Below are 21,778 nucleotides of genomic sequence, written 5' to 3' on the forward strand. Positions count from 1 at the left end.
GGTGGTGGCAGCACCATGCTGTGGGCGGCAGGAGGAACTGGTGCGCTGCAAGAGAAAACAACCAAATAATTACATTTATTTACTCAATTTCCCTTTGGGGTCAACAAAATGCTTTGAATTTAATAAATTCAGTCATTAATTCACAAACGAGTTATTTACTGAACAGAAGTGAAAAATCTGTTTTCTCAATAATTACTGAATAAATTTTCATGGCCGTATGCATATTAAATTAATATCTACTATAAATATTTTATTTTCTTCATTTAAAAATCTAAACTGTGTGACTAAATTTTACTATAAAGTGATTTGAATTGATTCATAGCAGAGTTTATTTCCAAATAATTTCATATTAAAATCAAACTTATTTCTATCACTTGATCTTAAAACAACTGTTTAAATTTAACAATAATCTCATATTTAAACATAACTGCATTCATTTTTAAAACTTTCAATATTTGATTTAATATAATTTATTAATTTCTAATATTAATTTATATAAAATTCTCACAAACAGAAGCTTAATGTTGGTTTTATGCAATAAGTCAGATATGAAAAAATAAATTATATTTCTGAAATGCTTTACTACATTTATATGTCCAACACTTTCACACAGTTAGATATATTTTATATTTTTGATCCAAAACAACATTTAGTTTTAACTTTATGTTCTTTTCCCACTAGATTATAATTTATGGATCTTATAATAGAATCAAATATTTTTCTGTTTTCTTCAGTTTTAATCCAATAAGTCAGAAAATTACTGAAAATCCATTTATTTCATGGATTCATCACTAAGTCAGAGATGAACGCTTTAAAGCCTTTATTTCTGTTAATTATGATCATTTTCCTACTTTTACGTAATGAAAATATGACATTTAAGATCATAATATCACATTAGACCAATAAAAAACATATTTAATACAGAAATGTGTTTAATGAAAAGTGTGTTTAATACCTGCTGATATTTTCAATCTGAACACGTTCTAATGGATCAGATATTACTGTAATAATAATGAAGACACTAATAAATAAAACTGATTCTATTATTAGCAGTAAATATAAATAATTTTACTGACCTGAAACAGGAAATGTTTTCTCTGATTTAACGTCAGAAGCTGTTTGTAAACTTGTGGTTTCAGGTATGTTTATTTTTACTTTAATTTTTTTAAAGCCAATATGGAGAAATAAATTCTGGACGTATTTAATGTTTATACATCAGTAACTGAGGGACCCCTGAGGCCCCGGGCCTCCAGGATCTCAGCATCGCTCCTGGTTTCATTGTTATTCCTCCAGACTGAGTCCCGTCGTCCTGCGGATCGGGGCAGATTATTGATTATTGATTACAGATTGTCCATCCCGTGGCCCCGCCCACTGAGGGCGGAGTCCCTGCAGATCAGCTGCTGTGATTCTGATGCTCTGTTTCCACCGCAGTCTTCATCCTGACCCAGCCGGACTGCCGACCTCACGGTAAGGAGTCCCGCTGGTTCCGACCGGCTCGGTTCGGTGCGGTGACTCGGTTCTTCCTGGTTTGCTGGTTGGTTTGGGGTTTTTAGAGCAGAACGCGGCTTGGTCCGTTTGAATCCAAACGCTGGTTTGTTTGTTTCTGAACTTCTCTAAGTTTTGGAACCGAACTGCATCCCGTCCCGTTAGAACCGGATGTTTTGTTTTGTTTTACCTGTCGACACTCGGGTAAAGTTTCCTCAGGTGCGAGCAGAGCTTCATCACTCTCAGGGTTCTGATTGGAGGCTGCTGGACTCTGGCGTTATCGGAACCAGCGTTATGGACTCTGTCTTTGGTCCATCAGCTCGATTAACCGATCAGTTCGAGTCAACATGGACTTTAAACCCACAATCTTAACTTTGTTTGTGTGATTTTAGTCAGATTTGTGTCCTGTCAGCGTCAGGGGGACAGTCGGTGTGAGTGGGGCCCATATGGGTCCCAAAGCTCACCTTAAGTATTCACACCCCATTAACTTCCCACATGTTGTTACATTTAATATTTACTCTTTCATTGGGAATTTATGAGGAGAACATCTACAGGTCCTCCTCATTGGGATTCAGGTCTGGACTTTGACTAGACCATTCTAACAATCTGTTTTGATCTGAACCATCCCAGAATATCTGTGGCTGGATGGTTAGGGCGTTTCGTCCTGCAGGGTTCTGTAGTCTTCATGATTCTGGTTGTTTTCTACAGAACCAGAACATCTGCAGTCAGACTCGGATTAAATGAAAAACACAGCTGGATTTTGGTTCTGACCTTTGACCTCTACAGGAGCTGTTAGGACTAGTTTTCTTCCCAGGTTTTTATTTCCAGAATATTCTGAAACCATTTTCATGTCGGACAGAAATGTGAAACGTTAAGTTGTGGCTGAGGACAGATTAGTTCTGTCGAGGTTCTGAGGATCCACTCGGTCAGCTGCGCTAACCCTGGACTCAGAAACATGAGCTGCTAAAGCTAACACGCCTCACTAACAGTGAAACATTTAGTTAGCTGAACTGCTAAAGCTGAAGGCAAAAGCTGGCTCTGCTGTTAGCGCGTTAGCATGTTCACCACTGTGGACTGAAGTCATTTTGGTGCTGATTTTCTGTCCTTGGGTCATTTTCCAGCTCTGGACCCAGAAATACACGTCACTGTTTATAAATGTTACTTCACATTTACGGATCCTAAACTGTAAATTTATATTTTATAATATTAAAGGTGTTTTTCCTCGTCATATTTTAATGATTTTCTATAGAGACACTTCTAGAGGCTGTAAACTGCGACATGAACAGACGTCGTGTTTTTCATCGTTTCCTGATGATATTTAAAATATTTCATCAGAAGCTCAATCTGACCTGCTGCCTTCATCACAGGAATCTGAGCTCCACCCCGTCTGTCATGGAGCAATGTCTCCACCCGACACACACACACACACACACACACACACACACACACACACACACACACACACACACACACACACACACACACACACACACACACACACACACACACACACACACACACACGCGCGCGCACACACACACCTCAGTGCAGAGGAATTCAGTGTTTCCCAACCTCCTACAGAAATTATTGCTGCAATCTGTGTTTTCCTGTGAGAATCGGGGAGACATGGACCATGACACTGAGGGTCGGATCAGAACCAGAACTCCTGGTTTGGTTCAGAACCGATCAGGTGTTTCTCAGTCATTAGTGTGAGGTGGAGACACTGAAACATCTGAAACATACTGATCGTCGTGTCATAAGGAGCGTTAAAATGTCGACATGCGTGTGGGAGTTATGAAGCACCGCAGCATGACTCCTCCTCCTCCGTACCGTAACGATGAGCTGTAGCTTCTGTTTTCATATCGATAAACGTCTCAGAGGAGAGGACAGGCAAATAGATCATCTACTTATTAAAAATTCAAATTATTTTAGTCCCTGAGGATTTATAGAATGTTAAAGTAATCAGAGCAACGTGGAAGCTATTGCTAATGTGCTACACTAGCATTAGAGTGCTTTATCTACAATGCTAACGCGCATTTAGCATCGTAGATAAACTCTTTAGCTAAACCATTTAGTTAAGGACTTTAGCCCTAACTGAAAGGGTTAAACCCTTAGTGGTATGGCTAAAGGACTATTAATGGAAGCTAATGCTAAAGTGCTACACTAGCAATGTATTTGGTGGAAGCTAATGCTAACGGGCTCTCCCGGTCAGCCTTCAGACTCCAAGTCGACAAAAACAACCAGATTTACTGATGAAGCTGCTTCACCATCCGTCTGGAATCTGACCCATGGAAATCTGGAAAATCCTGAAAACTTTATTAAATGTGAGTCTGATCTGCTTTAAGTGTTTTTTTATCGCAGTTAAACTTTCCTGTTGCTGTTCAGAACCGAGCTGCAGCCGGGCCCGGTTCTGGAGGCCGAACAAAGGACTCATTGATCTGGATTCCTCAGATCCAACCGGGTCACAGGTCAGCAGTGACTGACGGTTCCAGGCGTGTTGAGATGCAAAGTTAAACATTTAACCAGAAAAATGAGCAGAAAACGGGGATTAATTCCCAGTGGAGCTGAAATCTCAGTTTATTTCTCCTCTCTGCACGTTTAATCTGACAGATTGATAAACTTTGGTCAGATTCTGCAGAATCCCGTCGTCATGGCGTCCAGAACCAGATGGGACGCGGTGAAGGAGCGAGTAACCAGAGGTCCTGATGACGACCCGGACGGATCGCTGGAGGCCAACCTGGAGAACGCCGACCCGGAGCTGTGCATCCGCCTGCTGCAGGTAGGAACCATCACCATGGGAACGACTTCCTCCAGGCAGCGATGCTCCAGTTAACGATTAATCGATTTCTAAATTAGTTGACGATTCCTTTCAACAATAGATTAATCACGATTAATCGCCTGAGTTTGATGGCTGTAATTCATTCCGAGTTTGACTTCCTGAACCCAGGAAGGCTAAGGCTCCATGTAGCTTAACGATTAATCGATTACTGAATTAGTTGATGATCATTTCAGTAAATGATTAATAATGATTAATTGACTCAGCCTGAGATTGATGGTTTTAATTCCATCAGAATTTGACTTCCTGGTTTGTTTTGGAACCAGACAAGGCTAAGGCTCCATATAGCTTAACGATTAATCGATTACTGAATTAGTTGATGATCATTTCAATAAATGATTAATAATGATTAATTGACTCAGCCTGAGATTGATGGTTTTAATTCCATCAGAATTTGACTTCCTGGTTTGTTTTGGAACCAGACAAGGCTAAGCTCCATGGAGCTTAGCGATTGATCGATTACTGAAAAAGTTCATCATTTAAGTAATCGATTAATCGTTTCAGCCGTAGTCCTGATGAGCTCAGCGCTGTGGCGGCGTGTCGCCTGCAGGTTCCCACCGTGGTGAACTACTCAGGTCTGCGGCGGCGCCTGGAGAAGAGCGACGAGCCGTGGATGGTCCAGTTCCTGGAGCTGCAGGGTTTGGACCTGCTGATGGCGGCGCTGGAGCGGCTGTCGGGCCGCGGCTGCGCCCGCATCGCCGACGCGCTGCTGCAGCTCACCTGCGTGTCGTGCATCCGCAGCGTCATGAACTCGTCCGCCGGACTCGACTTCATCCTGGACAATGAGGAGGGATACATCCGGACCCTGGCCCAAGGTGGGTGCTGCCGCCCGGTTCTGTCTGCTGCGGGTCCGATACCATCAGGAAGCAGCTCGACCTGTTGGTTGCCATGACAACCTGCAGCTGCGGCACTTCAAAAATGCAGCTCTGCAACATTTCTGCCCTCATGAGATCCATGCAGAGGAAACGGGTCGGTTCATCTGACTGGTCCTGGTCCTGGTTCTGGTCCTGGTCCTGGTCCTGGTCATGGTTCCAGTCCTGGTCCTGGTCATGGTTCTAGTCCTGGTCCTGGTCCTGGTCATGGTTCCAGTTCTGGTTCCAGTCCTGGTTCTGGTTCCAGTTCTGGTTCTGGTTCCAGTTCTGGTCCTGGTTGCAGTCCTGGTTCTGGTTCCAGTTCTGGTTCCAGTCCTGGTCATGGTTCCAGTTCTGGTCCTGGTTCCGGTCCTGGTTCTGGTTCCAGTTCTGGTCCTGGTTCTGGTCCTGGTTCCAGTCCTGGTCCTGGTTCCCGTCCTGGTTCTGGTTCCAGTTCTGGTCCTTTTCCTAGTCCTGGTTCTGGTCCCGGTCCTGGTTCCAGTCCTGGTCCTGGTTCCAGTCCTGGTCCTGGTTCCAGTCCTGGTCCTGGTTCTGGTTCCAGTTCTGGTCCTGGTTCCAGTCCTGGTTCTGGTTCCAGTTCTGGTCCTGGTTCTGGTCCTGGTCATGGTTCCAGTCCTGGTCCTGGTTCCAGTCCTGGTCCTGGTTCCAGTCCTGGTCCTGGTCCTGGTTCCAGTTCTGGTCCTGGTTCCAGTCCTGGTTCTGGTTCCAGTTCTGGTCCTGGTTCCAGTCCTGGTCCTGGTCATGGTTCCAGTCCTGGTCCTGGTCATGGTTCCAGTCCTGGTCCTGGTCATGGTTCTAGTCCTGGTCCTGGTCATGGTTCCAGTTCTGGTCCTGGTTCCGGTCCTGGTCATGGTTCCAGTTCTGGTCCTGGTCCTGGTTCTGGTCCTGGTTCCAGTCCTGGTCCTGGTCATGGTTCCAGTCCTGGTCCTGGTCATGGTTCTAGTCCTGGTCCTGGTCATGGTTCCAGTTCTGGTCCTGGTTCCGGTCCTGGTCATGGTTCCAGTTCTGGTTCCAGTCCTGGTTCTGGTCATGGTTCCAGTCCTGGTCCTGGTCCTGGTCATGGTTCCAGTTCTGGTCCTGGTTCCGGTTCTGGTCATGGTTCCAGTCCTGGTCCTGGTCCTGGTTCTGGTCCCAGTTCCAGTTCAGTTTGTTCCCAGCCTGAACCTTTCCCTGGTTCCTGTTTCCTACTCCTGGGAAACAGGAAGCAGGAAGCAGGAAGTGGCTGTGAAACCAGCTGTCGGATAAAACCTGAGGAAAGTTTCTGCTCATCGTTCTGATCCGGTTTAAGTTCCCGTCTTCTGGTTCTGGAAGCTTTCTGGGCTTTTCTCTCCAGTTTTAATCATTTAATAAATTGATTTAATGATTTTTGTGGCTCGGCTTTAAAACAATCCAGAATGTTTCTGTTCTACACAAGAAGAGACCAAATGGTTCCAGCAAACCTCATAAAACCATCTGAAGCGTTCATCGAAACTAAGGGAGCCTCTCCATTATCCTCCTTCCACCAAACTTTCCATACGTTGTGACCCAGAGGGAGGATTAGCTCTCCCTGTGCAGAATATTTAGTTCTGTTGGAACTAAATGGGGAAACAAGTCGTAGCCTGAGAGGTTAGGAAGGAATCAGAACTTGGCAGATGAATGGAGTCGTTACCGTAAACATTTCATAATCGAGGTTTGAAATACTTCAGATGTGATTAATTTAGAGACGGAGCTACAGAAGGGTTGGGTACAGAGCGGGTCAGAGGACCGGTGAGGACAGAGACCGGACTGCTTCGGTTCCAACGCAGTAAAACAACTGAGAAACTTTAACCAGTGGAGATTTCTGTGACTGTGGAACTTGATTGTTCAGATGAACTAACTGACTGAGTCCTGATTGATTTACTCTTGTAATTTGCCTCATTCCTCTGATTGGCGCCCAACATGGGACCGAGCCGCTGCCCTCTGACCTCCTGTCCATGTGTCCCTCTGTCTGTGTCCCCCTGCAGCTCTGGACACGTCCAACGTGATGGTGAAGATGCAGGTGTTTGAGCTGCTGGCGGCGCTCGCCCTCTTCGACCCCCAGGGCTGCAGCCTGACCCTGGACGCCTTCGAGAACTACAAGGTTCGCCACACATGCTGAGTTTCCTGCTTCCTCTGGTTCCCTCTGCATCCGATCTGTCTGCTAAACTTCTGCTCTGAATCCAACTGATAGTTGCATCCTAAACATCTCACAGCATGGCTAACCAACTTAAACCTCCTTCACGGATCGGTGATGTTTGTAAAGTTATACAGGCAAAAATTAACAGCAATAATTTGAGTTATTTACCCTAAGAGGAAAAAATGGGAGTTAATTCATCAGCCATATTTAAACTGTTACTCATTAATCCAGTATTTAGTTAACGAGCTAAAGATTTAGTCCGAAGCTAAATATTTAGTTTACCAGCTCAAATTTAAATATTTAGCTCCAAGCTAAATGGCACTTAGCTTCCTCACTAAATATTTATTTAGCTAGCTGACTAGCTAAATAAATAGCTAGCAAGCTAGATAAATATTTAGCTAGTTGGATCTAGATGTAGAGCTATTTAGCAAATTAACTTGCCAATAATAGGAAGCAGACCATCAAAATAAAAGCTTCTATATAAACTAAACTGAACTAAAATATCCAAGTTAAATATTTAATCAAGTTATTCAAGTTATAAATTAATAATTTGATGAAATTATGACTTTTTCCTCTTATGACAGACTAAATAACCCAAACTATTTGACAGTGCAACTTTCAGCTTCTTATTCGCAGCAGAAAGTTTTAAATTTGAAATGTAGTTAAAACTTAATTTACTGTTGATTTGTTATTTTTTAAATGATTATAGCTTTAAGTAAAGAACAACCCAAACATCAGTTTATCAGGAAATCAGAATATTACTGATCAATAATATGATGTAATGGTCATGAGGAAGACTACTGATGACAAAGTATCTTGGTAGAAAGTTGAGTGGAAGGATAAACGTTGGTAGAAATGTTGCTGTTTTTAGAGTATTTCTGCTGTGCCGCTGGTTTTCCACCATGCAGTCAGTCGGTTCAGAGCCTCCAGGAGTTTTTCTTTCCAAACCTCTTCAACGTTTTTCTGGTGAAAATAAATGTCTGAACTGGTAGCGTCTCAAATGTTCTTTTGGCTCGGGTTTGGTGTTGTTGCAAGGCGAGCCGTTCCGCTGATATCAGTGTTTCATCGCTGCCTTTGTTAGCAGGATCGCGGCGTAGCAGCAGATAAGAGACTGATCGGTTCTGACCCGCCCAAACCCTCAGAGGGAAACAGAGCTGCTCTCTGCTTCCTCTGTCTGTTCAGCTGGGCACAGCAGACCTACGGAGAGAGATCAGGGCCATAAAGCTTGTTCAAAAGAAAAAATGTCTGAAACTGGGGAAAAAAAAAAAAAAAAAAAACGTTGAACCTGAAAAGTAGTTTTTAACATATTTTTTTTCAGTTAATTTTTTTTCCAATTTCAAAACTTTTAGTTTAAAATATTTTTGTTTTTCAAATTAATTGTTTTGTATAAACAATCATTTTGGATCCGAATCGGTCGTTTCGGATCCGATTCGGTCGTTTCGGATCCGAATCGGTCGTTTTGGATCTGATTCGGTCGTTTTGGATCTGATTCGGTCGTTTTGGATCTGATTCGGTCGTTTTGGATCTGATTCGGTCGTTTTGGATCTGATTCGGTCGTTTTGGATCTGATTCGGTCGTTTCGGATCAGAATCGGTCGTTCTGGATCTGATTCGGTCGTTCTGGATCTGATTCGGTCGTTTCGGATCCGATTCGGTCGTTTCGGATCCGATTCGGTCGTTTCGGATCCGATTCGGTCGTTTGGATCTGACGTTCTTGTGTCTCCGCCTCCAGACTCTGAAGAAGCAGCAGTATCGCTTCAGCGTCATCATGAACGAACTGCAGGCCACTGACAGCGTCCCCTACATGGTCACCATGATGGCCGTCATCAACGTCCTCATCCTGGGACAGGAGGACCTGCGCAAGAGACAGCGACTCAGACAGGAGTTCATCGGTACGGACCAGCAGATGGGCGGAGCTTGGTGCTCCTCAGCCAATCAGCATTCATTTTATTCAGAAATATGACTGGCTGGGAGCAGAAATAAAACTTTCTCTGTAGCCTGCAGACCAGTGACGGCTTGTAAGGTTCATGCCAGCCAGGCTGTGGTTTCCCTTCAGGTCATGAATAAATATGAAACGATTATGACTCTCACAAAATTAGAAGTCGTAAAATCTGTGGTCTGAAACAAAAATACACACAGAGATTCTTTAGTCCTGGAATGAATCACTTCCAGAAAATAAACTGTTGGAGTCGAAGAAGTTAAATATTCGACATAATGATGTAAAACGTTTAAACAAACGTGCTAGCCTAGCGCTAGCAGGAGAAATGAGTCGTGGTCTTTAGCCAGAGACAAAAAGAAAAAATCTGACGCCTCCATTTTGTTTCTATTTGGTAAAGAAGGCAGTTGCGCTCAGCGTCTTCAGAGGTTTTCATGTTTCCTTCAGTGGTGCAGCGCCCCCACAGGCCAGGAGGGGAACAGGCTGCCTGTAGATGCAGAACAAGCTCAGACATTTCAAACATACAACAGTTGTGGGAAATTCTCCTGCTATCAGATTCAGACAAGTTTTTAATGATGGATCATGTTTGACGCTCAGTGAGCAGATGTGACGGGAACATCATGAGTTCATGTCAGCAAGTTTAGACTCATTCTGTGCTTTTCTGTCTCGTTTGGCTCCAGTTGATCAGAACAGATGTTCTCAGGTTTCAGATGTTTTCTTTGGCCTTTCGCTGATCTCAGGTTTTACATTCAACAGTAAAAAAAGGAAAAAAAAAAGGACGAGCAAATCTTTATGGGAGAAAAAACAGCAGAATTTGAGTTTGAAAAGTCAAACATTGTACATAAAAAGAGACGTACATGTTTCTATTTCACCATCTGCAATCAAATCAGACCAAACTCTTCTTGTTTTAATTAATAAAATTATTTTTAAATGCCAGAAAACTTAGCAAAACAATTTTATAAAGATTTTTTTTGCAATAATTGAATTCAGAAGTCTACATTGGTCAGCTTTATGGATTATTGTCTATTTTTAAACATAATCGCCGTGTATGATGTAGATTATTCAGTTGATGCGATCCTTTATGTTTGTATTTTTATCAGCTTTTTAAAAATAAACGTCTCTGGCCAAAATGTAAAGAAGATTTATAACATTTATATTTCAGCACATTTGTCTGATATTTAAATACCTGCAACTGTAACTGTGGAAAAAGTGAAGTTCATAAAAGGCAAAAATCTCCTGGAATTAAAGTTGATGAGTTTAAACTGTGCAGATGAACGGTTCAAATTCAAACGATGCCATCGCTGTCTGCCAGCGGGTCTGGTCCTCACTGCTAACCGGACTGCTGGAGCGTTTTGATCTGGTCCACAGGCGTTGGACGTGTTGGACGTGTTGGACTCTAAGCTCTGAGTCTCACCATGACGCTTGCTGTGTTTCAGGGCTGCAGCTGCTGGATCTGCTCCCCAAGCTGAGGTAAATGTTTCTGATGGCTTCCATAGCCAGAGTCCGGCGGCGTTGTGACGTCTCTGCGTCCGTCTCCAGAGAGACGGAGGACATGGACCTCAACATCCAGTGCGATGCGTTCGAAGACTCCATGGCGGACGATGAAGAGGAGATGGAGAGACTGTACGGCGGGATCGACATGAGCAGCCACCAGGAAGTCTTCAGTTTGCTCTTCGCCAAGGTCAGTCCTCTCCTCTTCATCAGCTCAGCTTCCTCACCAACAAAAATAACAACGTTCCTCTTCAGAAACCTCAAAGAAATTTCTCCAGGAGGTTCTTCAAAATAAGAGCATGAATAAACCTCTAAATAATTGGATAATTCTCAGCAGCTCATAACCAAACTTTATTGATCTGAAAGTAAATTAGCAAATTTATCAAAAATTTTTTTTTTTTCTGGAACCTCGATGTTCTAAATGTTTTCAAAATGAGCAAAATGCTAAGCTAAAAATTAGCTCTGCCATTAGCAGAAATGTGCCCAAATCGTTAGCATTAACTTCTGCTAAATACCATGTTGATATAGCAGTTTAGCATTAGCATTACACTGTAGCATTAGAACTAATTTTGTGATTAGTGCGTTAGGGCTAGCATAGCTAACTTTTCAGCTAGCATAGTTAACTTTTTGGCTGGCGTAGCTAACTTTTCAGCTAGCATAGTTAACTTTTTGGCTGGCGTAGCTAACTTTTCAGCTAGCATAGTTAACTTTTTGGCTGGCGTAGCTAACTTTTCAGCTAGCATAGTTAACTTTTCGGCTGGCGTAGCTAACTTTTCAGCTAGCATAGTTAACTTTTCAGCTAGCATAGTTAACTTTTCAGCTGGCGTAGCTAACTTTTCGGCTGGCGTAGTTAACTTTTCGGCTGGCGTAGTTAACTTTTCGGCTGGCGTAGCTAACTTTTCGGCTGGCATAGCTAACTTTTCGGCTAGCGTAGCTAACTGTTCGGCTGGCGTAGTTAACTTTTCGGCTAGCATAGTCAACTTTTTGGCTAGCATAGTCAACTTTTCGGCTGGCGTAGCTAACTTTTCGGCTGGCGTAGCTAACTTTTCGGCTAGCATAGTTAACTTTTCAGCTGGCGTAGCTAACTTTTCGGCTAGCGTAGTTAACATTTCGGCTGGCGTAGCTAACTTTTCGGCTGGCGTAGCTAACTTTTCGGCTAGCGTAGTTAACTTTTCGGCTAGCGTAGCTAACTGTTTGGCTGGCATAGCTAACTTTTCAGCTAGCATAGTTAACTTTTCGGCTGGCGGTTCTGACCATTGACTGTTCCTGGTTGTTGCTGAGGTGAAGAACCGGGTTGTGTCTCAAAGTCGTCTCCATGGTCTCTGTGTCCAGGTGTCCAGCTGTCCGTCCTCAGTCCAGCTGCTCTCCATCCTTCAGGCCTTGTCGATGGTGGACCCAAAGAGAAACGACATCTGGCTGGCTCTGGAGGCGCTGACTGATCGAGCCACGCTGCTGGCCCAGAACAGTGAGTCCGGTTTCAGGTTCTGGGTCAGAAGGCGGGTCCAGAGGGATGACTGACCGGATGTAAGCGTGTCTGAATCTGTTTCCAGCTGATTTAGGCCCCGGTGATTCGCTGCTGGATAGGCTCTTCCCCACAAAACATCTGTCATCCAATAAGAAGGTCAGAACGGTGGACAGGGCGGTGCAGACCCGAACGCTCAGCTGGCCTCCTGGCCAATTACAGCCGTTAGCTGAGAAACAGGCTCCGCCCCCTGCAGCCGGTTGTCCTCCTCCTCCTCCACCTTTACCAGGCACAGGAGCTGCTCCACCTCCTCCACCTCCTCCGCCTCCTCCTCCTTTACCTGGCATTGGAGTTCCGCCTCCTCCGCCTCCTCCACCTCCTCCACTACCAGGCGCCGGACCTCCACCGCCTCCACCTTTACCTGGCATGGGGATCCCACCGCCTCCACCAATGGAAATGATCACCGCTCATTCAGCACCGACTTTAGGCAGCGGCTATTTTAGCCCCGCCCACCACTCAAGCCCCGCCCCCTGCCCCTCCCTGCGGATGAAGAAGCTGAACTGGCAGAAACTCCCGTCCAGAGTGGTAACCGGTGAGCTAGCGGACGTTCTCCTACCTTAACTCTGAGTTGTTTGGACCCGGTCAGGTTCTGGACTCTTCGTCTGTCCACAGATCATCAGTCTCTCTGGACATCATCATCATCAGAATCGGTGGAACCAGATTACTGCAGCATCGAGCAGCTCTTCAGTCTGCCTCCCACTGAGACCAAAACCAGAACCAAGACCAGAACGGAGTCCAAAGAGGTGAGAAACGTCGGTTCAGGTTCTGTGGTCCTGAAGGCATCGTCTGACCCGTTGTCCGTCTGTCGTCTCCTTGTCCGCAGATTTCGTTCATTGACGCCAAGAAAAGCCTGAACCTCAACATCTTCCTGAAGCAGTTCAGATGGTGAGGCGCCGGCCAATAGAAACGCTCCTTTGGTTGCACTTCCTGGTTTTCAGTCGTTGATCGATTCTTCTGCTCTGTTTCTGCTGAAGTTCCCATGAGGAGTTTGTGTCTCTGATCCAGAACGGAGACCGGTCCAAGTTCGATGTGGAAATCCTCAAACAGCTGATCAAACTGCTTCCAGAGAAACACGAGGTCAGAGTTCAGCAGACGCTGAGCACGCTCCCCCCTCACCTGAGCGATAACTCGCACCAAACACAGAAAAAAATCGCTGGTTTGTCGCTAGTTGCCTTTTTTGAAAAATTTTGCTACATTTGTGTAATTCACTGTTTGAAAAAGTTTCTTGATGGTCAATTTTTTGGGGGGAAAAAGTCTGAGCTTTCTTGGTGGCTTTAAAAAAAAAAGTTGCTATATTTGTCGCTAGTTGCTTTTTGACAGGAAGCCGTTAACACGCCCGTCTGTGTTTATTGGCTCCGCCCACTTCAGAGGAAGCTTTCAGATTGGGTCAGGGGGCGGGGCTTTGCTTACCTGCAGCTGTTCCACTTGTCCACACGTTGTTTGACGCCTCACCTGTCTGTCCTCAGATAGAAAACCTGAAGTCCCACCAGGAAGACAGAGACAAGATGGCGTCAGTGGATCAGTTTTACCTGCAGCTGCTGAACGTGCCCAGGTAAGAGGACAGCGCCACCTGTCTGCTGAAGTAATGATTCACCTGCACGCCTGTCTCCTGCTGATGTGTGTGTGTGTGTGTGTGTGTGCAGCTACGCGCTGAGGATCGAGTGCATGCTGCTGTGTGAAGAGAGCAGCTGTGTGCTGGAGACTCTGAAACCCAAAGCTGAACTTCTGGACCAGGCCTGCCAAAGTCTGTATTAACAGAATCTACACACAAAATAAAACCTGAAAACACCTGAAGAAGAGTTCTCCATAGGGTTACAGTTAGAGATGTGGCGCCCCCTGCTGCTCATGTGAACAACCAGAGTTCAGATTCAGACAGGAAGAAAGTTTTGCTCCAGTTTCTCAGCACATTTGACCAACTTACCATCAGAAAATATAGGAGCTGATGTTTAGTAAATAATTCCTTAAAATTGATTTAAAAAGTATGAGATAAATTCATTTATAACCAGATATTTTTCCCATGTTACAAGTGAAATAGTCTGCCAGTGCAACTAAAACTTTTCATCAATTTTAGGGAATTAATAAAAAACAAGCTCCTACATTTGCTGAAAGTTGTTTTTTATTTCAAGTGCTCTAAGATATTTGCACTAAAAATGAGACCAAATTGCTTGTAGAGGTTTTAGTTTTTGTCGTGTTCAGTCATATTTAACCTGATTATTTTGACACAGGAGGTGATGCTTCATTTCTCCGTGTGAAATCGTGATGTTTGGTGTGTTCAGGTGTGAGGGAGAGCTGCCGCCTGCCCAGCTTCTGCAAACTCATCCTCAGCGTCGGGAACTTCCTCAACTATGTAACCGCTTTCCGTTTCCGGACACACGACTGAATCCAGGTGAACAATCGGCTGTAATCTGCTGTCATTTAATATTTTTGCTTCAGGGAACCCACACTGGGAACGCTGACGGCTTTAAAATCGGCACTTTGCTCCGATTGACTGAAACTAAAGCCAACAAGTCCAGGATCACGCTGCTGCACCACATCCTGGAGGTACAGGCAGGGGGCGCTCTGCTCACGCTGCTCATGCTGGACACAGATTAGATAACCTGAGACTTTAATCTGACCCCAGGAGGTGGAGGAGGACCATCCGGACCTGCTCAACCTGCCTGATGACCTGCAGATCTGTGAAAAGGCTTCTGGGTAAACAGACCAACTGATCTCCACTCACATTCATTCACTTTAAAGAAATGAGTTTCCATTTCAAACGGAGGTCTTTATGTGTCATCATGATCCTGGGAGATCTGTGTAAATAAATTAACATGTAACCAAATGAGGCATAAAATCTATTTTAGACAAAATCCACTCCTTTAGTGAGCGAACTAAACGAGTGTTAATGATGTAAAATCACAGTTTGTTCGTGGCAGCAGCCGATTAGTGAACCATTTGTATAAAAAACTGTGTTATTGCACAGAGTGCCTAGTGTAAAACTATCTAATTGTCTTACAAATTGGCTATCTAGCTATGTGGGTAGCTAGTTGTGTACCTAGTTACACAACTAGGTACACAACTAGCTAGTGACATCATCACACTAGATACCAAGCGACCTAGATAGCTATCTAGGTAGCTGTGTTGTGTCTGTGTAGCTAGCTGACCAGCAGATGGTCCCGGGCTGAAAACATTAAAGAGCCTGATTTACAATTAATTCTCCATCTGGAGTGAACACTGGAGTGAACACTGGAGTGAACACTGGAGTGAACACTGGAGTGAACACTGGAGTGAACTCTGGAGTGAACTCTGGAGTGAACTCTGGAGTGAACTCTGGAGTGAACTCTGGAGTGAACACTGGAGTGAACTCTGGAGTGAACTCTGGAGTGAACTCTGGAGTGAACTCTGGAGTGAACTCTGGAGTGAACTCTCCTGTTCTGGTTGCAGGGTGAGCATGGAGTCCATCCAGTCTGAGTACTCCTCTCTGTCCAAACGGCTCAAAAGCTCTGAGAAGAAAGTTTCCTCTTCCTCTGAGGACATAAAGGAGCAGTACCTGTCTGCCATCCAGGTGAGTCATTAGGCCCCGCCCCCTCGTCGTCGCCTCGTCTCACTCGCATCATGACGGTTTTCCTTTTCCTCCAGGAGAGCCTGCAGGTGTGTGAGCAGCTGCAGAAGGTCATGACCTCTGTGGAGGACAGGAGGCGGGACCTGGCGGACTACCTGTGCGAAGACGTCGCCACCTTCTCCCTCGACGACCTCTTTGGGATCATCAAGACCTTCAGAGGGCTCTTCCTCAAAGCCCTCAAGGTGAGCAGCTGATCACAGGTGCTTCTGACATCATCAGGATGACATCATCACAAAACAAAACATCCGGGTCGTTTTCACCTGACAGGAGAACGAAAACCGGAGAGAGCTGGAGAAGAAGAGGAAGAAAAGAGAGGAGGAGAAGCAGCTGAAAGGAGACTCCGGCAGGATGGGTGAGTCCCGCCTCCAGCAGCACTTTGGCCAATCAGAGAAGAGGCGTGGCTGCAGGTGACCGATGCTCGTCTTGCAGTCAAGAGGGAGGTGAACCAGCAGGATGAAGGCTGCATCATCGACAACCTGATGGCCGAGATCCGGAAGGGCCACGCCCTGAAGAAGACCAGAACGCCGTCCCGCAGGGGCAGCAGGGGGCAGCGCCGGGGGTCACTTCCTGTTCCTGCAGGCACGGTGCACGGTATGGTTTACATCCCGAAATGTCACGCATGCAAACAACGATGGGGGAAAAAAAGACAATTTCCCATCCATAGCGGCGCTGCTGCAGTAAAACTGTTAACTAAATGAAACCAGGAGATTCAGAGCGCCACAGCCGAAAATAACGAGAAAAACCGTTAATAACTCAGAACTAATCATACGCTTCAAACAGACCTGTTTCCATAGCAACTGACTGACAACAGCTCCACTAATGCATCAGGATTCAACACCAAAAAACAAGCAAACATTTGCTGCATTTGGTCTGTTGAATTATTGTTTTCTGGCTTTATGTTTGTTCTGACATTAATGAGTGGTCACTGTGGTAGACTAGCCACCGCTGCTATTGGCTAAGCTAACAGCAGCGCTTGATTAGCTGATTTAAACTCCTGCTCTACAGATGATCTGTCAGAGTTGGTCTCTGGGTCGACGTTTGTTTTGCTTTTTAATTGAACTCAAACACAATGAATTCTGCAGCACATCTACATGTTAAAGTTGTCATAGTCAGGCTAGCATAGCTGAGCTACTTTCCTCTCATTTTCTTTTTTTTTTATTAAAACTTTTACTTGACCTTGCCCTGAGTCCCTTTTCCTTTTAAATATCAGGTGTTCATTTCAGTTTTACCCCATTATGTTGATAACAGCTAACACCAATACTAGTCATTGTTAGCCAGCAGCATTTTGCCCTCCAGCAGAAAGTTGGGGGCGTGACATCATGAGTCAACGTGTCTTTAGCTGGGCGCTAACTGTCAGCTAAACAGTGACGTCCTGTTGGATCTTCAGCTCTAAATCTGGAGCCATTGTTGTGTTTCAGCGCGTCCCGGGACCATACGGAGGTCAAAGGCTGTCGAGGACCCCGACTCCCCTCTCTCTAGCCAATCACAGAAGACATCTGGAATGACGCCAATCCAGGAAGATCCGCCCTCCCATCCAGGAAGTTCTGGCCAATCAAAGAAGCCGTTGGAGGCGGTCCAAACTCCTGCCACTTCCAACCAATCTGCGACGGCCTTGCCCTCTGGAACGAGTCCTGATCCCAGGTCAACAGAATCACCAAAGAACCAGAACCCACAAACACCTGCAGCCGTTCCTGCTGGTCCTGCAGAGGAGACCAGGCGCAGGCGTCAGGAGTCTTTAAAGGACTCGGGTCTGGAAACCCAAAGTTCCTCAGGACTGAAGGGAGTCCAGCCCGGCGCAGAGCGTCCGGCACCGAGCAGAGTCCGGAGCAGCCTGAGCGTGGCGGATGGGTCGGACTTTGAGTACATCTCCTCGTCAGAAGTGAGAGGAATCGGACCGGAGAACGGCAAAAATCCAAACGAGAGTCCGAGCAGGAGAACGCACAAGACCCGTCCAAAAGGTACAGAAACGTCCGAGCAGCAGAGATGACAGGTTTCTGCCCTGTTGGCATGGCAACCGACACAACCTTAATCTGCAACAGTAGTTTGTACTTGCTGTGCACGTGTCTCCCCCTGCTGGTGAAGACTGGAGCTTCAACCAGAGAGGCTTTGGCCTGCACAGATGGAGACTCGTGCTTCAGACTTTAGCAGTTTAGTTGCAACAACAAATTTGTTGGACTTGTCTTAGACTCACACTCTGAAGACTCGAGTCCAGGCAGGTTTTAAGCCGCTAACCGCGGCTCTGCATGATCAGACGGTCACTTCTTATTTTTCCAAATAAGAACTTCCACTGATCCTTCTGGAGCTCATTTTTAGCTTATCTTTGAAGACGTTTAGCACACTTAGCTTACCCCCATAGAGTAGCAAAACTTCAAGCTGATTTATTTTCAAGTATTTTCTTCCATACAAATAGCAGATCCCTCCCCTGCATATTGCTGCTTTAGCATAACAGCTTGACTTTCTGTCATTAAGTCCTGATTACTGCCATGTTCATGTTTATATGCGTCTGAATTTCACTGTTCATGTTATTGTGTCAATATGTTAACAAGCCAGGACAAACACAGAGGATGTGGGTCTGGTTTCCTCCCGGGCCTGAACCCGTCCGCCCCTCCCCTGAGGTAGAACCCGACTCAGACAGAACCTCTGTTCGCTTTTAATCCCAAATAATCCCATCAGTGATTCCACGTCTCTGCATGTCACCTCTAGTCTTTCTGAATCAGGTTTGACGACCAAACATGTCAAAGGTTCTCCTCTCAGCCAATCAGCTGCTTCGTAACAAATGTTAGAAAATCTGCAGAATAAATCTGAGATGAAGATCCGACTAACACTAAATCCTGTAATGTCTGATTAACAGACGCAGACCAGGCTAAAAGGCTGCTGTCGCCCAAACACACGGGCAGACCAGCGGTGTCCAGAGGCGGCTCCAGACGGACAATTTCAGGACCAATTCCTGAGGACATTTTCCAGAAGAAACTCAGAAATGTTGAGATTAATCTCTGAACTAAAAAAAACTTTACATTTCTGAGTTTCAAAAGTTCAACATTTTCAACTTCTGAAACTCAGAAATGTCCAAGTTTTTCTACAACATGTGAATTAGTCTCAAAATTTCAGACTTTTTGGAAGTCAGTCATTTCCTGCTTTTTTTTTTAGTTGTTTTTTGGAGGGGTGAAAATTTCTGATTTAATCTAAAACTTTTTGAGGTTTTTGGCAGAAATGTACTCCTCTGTTTGCTTTCTATCTTTATTGATCCTAATACATCATTGTAATTTAGCAAAACCAAATGCTAAAGCGCTAATTTCCACCATGTTGATACACATTATGTCGCCCTCTACTGGCTCAGATCTGTCATTACACAGCTTCCTGAACCGTTTGTTCTTCAGGAATTGATTCTTTAGGTTTGATTTTTCGCTCCTGTTTCAGTTTTTAAGTTTTGCTAAATCTGTTGTTTTTGCAATCTGATGTGAAGAATCCTCCATGTTTTATTAGGAAGCGCTTCAGCTGTTTGTTCATGAGGCTCCTGGTTCCTTTGGCTCCAGGGATTCCTGGTTCTGCTGGGTATCTTAGAACGAACCGGACCGAACCTGCCAGAACCAAACGGTTCTGTTCAGCCACAAACCGACCAATCCAATCGTCCCTTTTTGTTGCAGGACTCGATGACTGCGTCAGATCCCAAAGCCCCAAGCAGAAGAAAGGATGCGTTGTACAGTGAGGTGAGTCCATGTGTGTGATGTCATTGGTTGTGACATCATCATACAGGTGTTTGATTTTCTACATTGAGATTTTCCGTTTCAAGCTTCTGGCTGGTGGCGCGTCGCCTCAGCCTGGCAGGTCAGGGAATAACATCTGGACGTTGTCATGACTTATTGTTTTTCTTCTATGATTCCAGGTGAGCAGAGGAGGACCCGTCTCCATGGCAACAGGAAAGATCTGAAATGGAATAAAAACTGTACATGGAGAGCAGAGAGTAGGGTTTCTGGTTTCTGGTTCGGTGAGCGTCGGTGTGCTAATGCAGATTACCTGAGCAGTCAGGTGAGCGGATGTGGGCGGGACCTCCGATTTGCCCTGGTTTCATTGGTTGAAGATCAGATCTCAGATCAGGGGATTCTGGGTAAAACCAGACGGTGAACGTTGAACTCAGTCAGGTGATGAAGTGTGGGAGTGATCTCCATTTCCTGTTTCTGCATTTAACTTCCTGTCCTGCAGCCTGTCACAATAAAACTCCATCTGATGGTTTGTTAAATCTGCAGGATTTCCAGTCTGATCAGGATTTTCACATTCTTCTGGATTTTTTACGCTAAAAAGACACAAAATTAAATGTTAAATTTGTTGAACCAGTAAAACAATAAATAAATATCTATATACTCTTTGCATTAAACTTGTCTCTACGTCTTTCTTATGGGGATTAATTAAATTTCCTAGAATCAAGATTTGGATAAGTATATATGGCTTAGGGTAACCTTAACCCTATTTTATTTTCTAATTGTTAAAATTTACTTCACTAACATAACTTGACTTTAAATCAAGAAAATAAATGTAGTTTTTTTAATCAATTTATGCATTTCTGTATCATTTTATACATAAAATTAATAAATACCAGATTTATCACTTTTATGTTTTATTTGACCTTTTATATTTTATTTTGTGATTTTATTTTGTGATAAATTTTTAACCACATGTTTATTTCTGAATATTTTTCTTCCTACATTTATTTATTTGTGCATCATATCCTTATATAAACCATCTTCTACATTTATTTTATGTTTTATAGATGCATATTTGGCTTTTAATTTAAATTTTACTTTAGGAAGTGATTTATTCATGAAAATATCAAGAAAATATTGCAAATATAAATGTCTGAAATTAAAAACAATCACCATTGTGTCAATATTATCACTGGTTGATTTTACAAAACAATTTGAAAATATTAAAAATAAAAATGCTGGAATGAATGATGGGGAGATAAATGCATAAATATGACTGAAAACTGAGGAACAAATAAATAAATATGGGTTTTACCACTAAGGTCATTTTAGATGGAACATATTTATATATTTTTGTGTTTTTGTCTTGTTTGGCAGCGCCTGGTCCTTCATGTTTACTCATGTTACAGATTATTTCTCTTTCATTTCTTCCCCCAGTTTTAAAATAATTATTAAAATAGTTGAACAGATTTATGGGACTGGGCCGGTCAGTTCGGCCGCCCAGGGCCGCGTCCAGCCTCCCGCCGCCTCTGGTCGGACCTGCCGGACCTTCAGCAGGTTGTGACGTTTCGCTTCAGTATCAATGACATCATCACCATCAACAAGCTGCGTCCTCGTGTCAACAGTGAGGTGACGTAATGCCAAGCTGAGCTTCATTGACGAGTCACGTGACTCCAGCTGGGAGTTTCACTGATAATGAAGATATCGATAGTTTTATTGATGGAGACGCTCTGTGTTTGTCCTGTTGAACGAGATGCGGGACGTAAATTAGAGCGCCGACTGTGGAGACCGGAAGTGTGACCGTCTTCACAATAAGAGCACAGATCCATTCATATCGACCTACAGCTCAACCTACAAGCTTTACTCTGGTTTTCTTTTCTTTCTCTCTCTTTTTACAAACAGGAACGTTGAAAATAAATAAACTTCTAGGAGCTCCTCTTTCAGTCTGCAAGACATTTAAACACATATGAAAAAAATATATGGGACATAAAAGTATGTCAATGAAATAATTAGTAAACTAAGAAATGTAACAAAATGATCAAAATCAGATGTATGAAATATGTCGCTGCTGTGTTTTAGTGGTTAAATACAATAATTTTTTTGAAGAATTTGAATTCATGAGTAACAGCAACTTTTAATTTCCCTTTGGGATCGTTGGGAATTATTTCAATAATTTTTTTAAATGTTTAGTTAATTTTGTTTAA

At 44.1% G+C, this 21,778-nt stretch overlaps 1 protein-coding gene across 4 annotated transcripts; it reads left to right on the forward strand.

Annotated features, from left to right (window-relative positions):
* The first annotated feature begins 1,358 nt into the window (after positions 1-1,358).
* Positions 1,359-20,248, forward strand: LOC106914507 (inverted formin-2-like). 4 transcript variants are annotated; one of them, XM_014981342.2, is made up of 24 exons: positions 1,359-1,467; positions 4,115-4,264; positions 4,872-5,136; positions 7,176-7,291; positions 9,059-9,218; positions 10,699-10,732; positions 10,802-10,943; positions 12,086-12,218; positions 12,304-12,807; positions 12,888-13,018; positions 13,099-13,160; positions 13,250-13,352; positions 13,742-13,827; positions 13,919-14,019; positions 14,552-14,622; positions 14,709-14,816; positions 14,896-14,966; positions 15,699-15,819; positions 15,894-16,058; positions 16,144-16,228; positions 16,306-16,467; positions 17,295-17,834; positions 19,521-19,583; positions 19,760-20,248. In XM_014981342.2, exons 2-23 carry the CDS (start codon positions 4,136-4,138, stop codon positions 19,580-19,582), a joined length of 3,351 nt encoding a protein of 1,116 aa, XP_014836828.2. In that variant the 5' UTR covers positions 1,359-1,467; positions 4,115-4,135; the 3' UTR covers position 19,583; positions 19,760-20,248. The 4 variants fall into 4 exon arrangements, with proteins under 4 accessions (XP_014836828.2, XP_087857847.1, XP_087857845.1 ...); XM_088001719.1 differs by lacking the exon at positions 1,359-1,467 and adding an exon at positions 3,540-3,809; XM_088001720.1 differs by lacking the exon at positions 1,359-1,467 and adding an exon at positions 3,873-3,953.
* The last annotated feature ends 1,530 nt before the right edge of the window (positions 20,249-21,778 follow it).

The sequence above is a fragment of the Poecilia mexicana genome, unplaced genomic scaffold (assembly GCF_051168715.1).
Source record: "Poecilia mexicana isolate PSO_F unplaced genomic scaffold, ASM5116871v1 scaffold_21, whole genome shotgun sequence".
Taxonomy (NCBI): Eukaryota; Metazoa; Chordata; class Actinopteri; order Cyprinodontiformes; family Poeciliidae; genus Poecilia; species Poecilia mexicana.

Excerpts from the sequence above, each read along its gene's own strand:
- LOC106914507 (XM_088001719.1), top strand. The coding sequence starts at position 3,774 with ATGGAAATCTGGAAAATCCTGAAAACTTTATTAAAT. Across the intron at positions 7,292-9,058 it reads ACGCCTTCGAGAACTACAAG|ACTCTGAAGAAGCAGCAGTA; the intron begins GTTCGCCACACA and ends CTCCGCCTCCAG. Across the intron at positions 13,353-13,741 it reads TGCTTCCAGAGAAACACGAG|ATAGAAAACCTGAAGTCCCA; the intron begins GTCAGAGTTCAG and ends GTCTGTCCTCAG.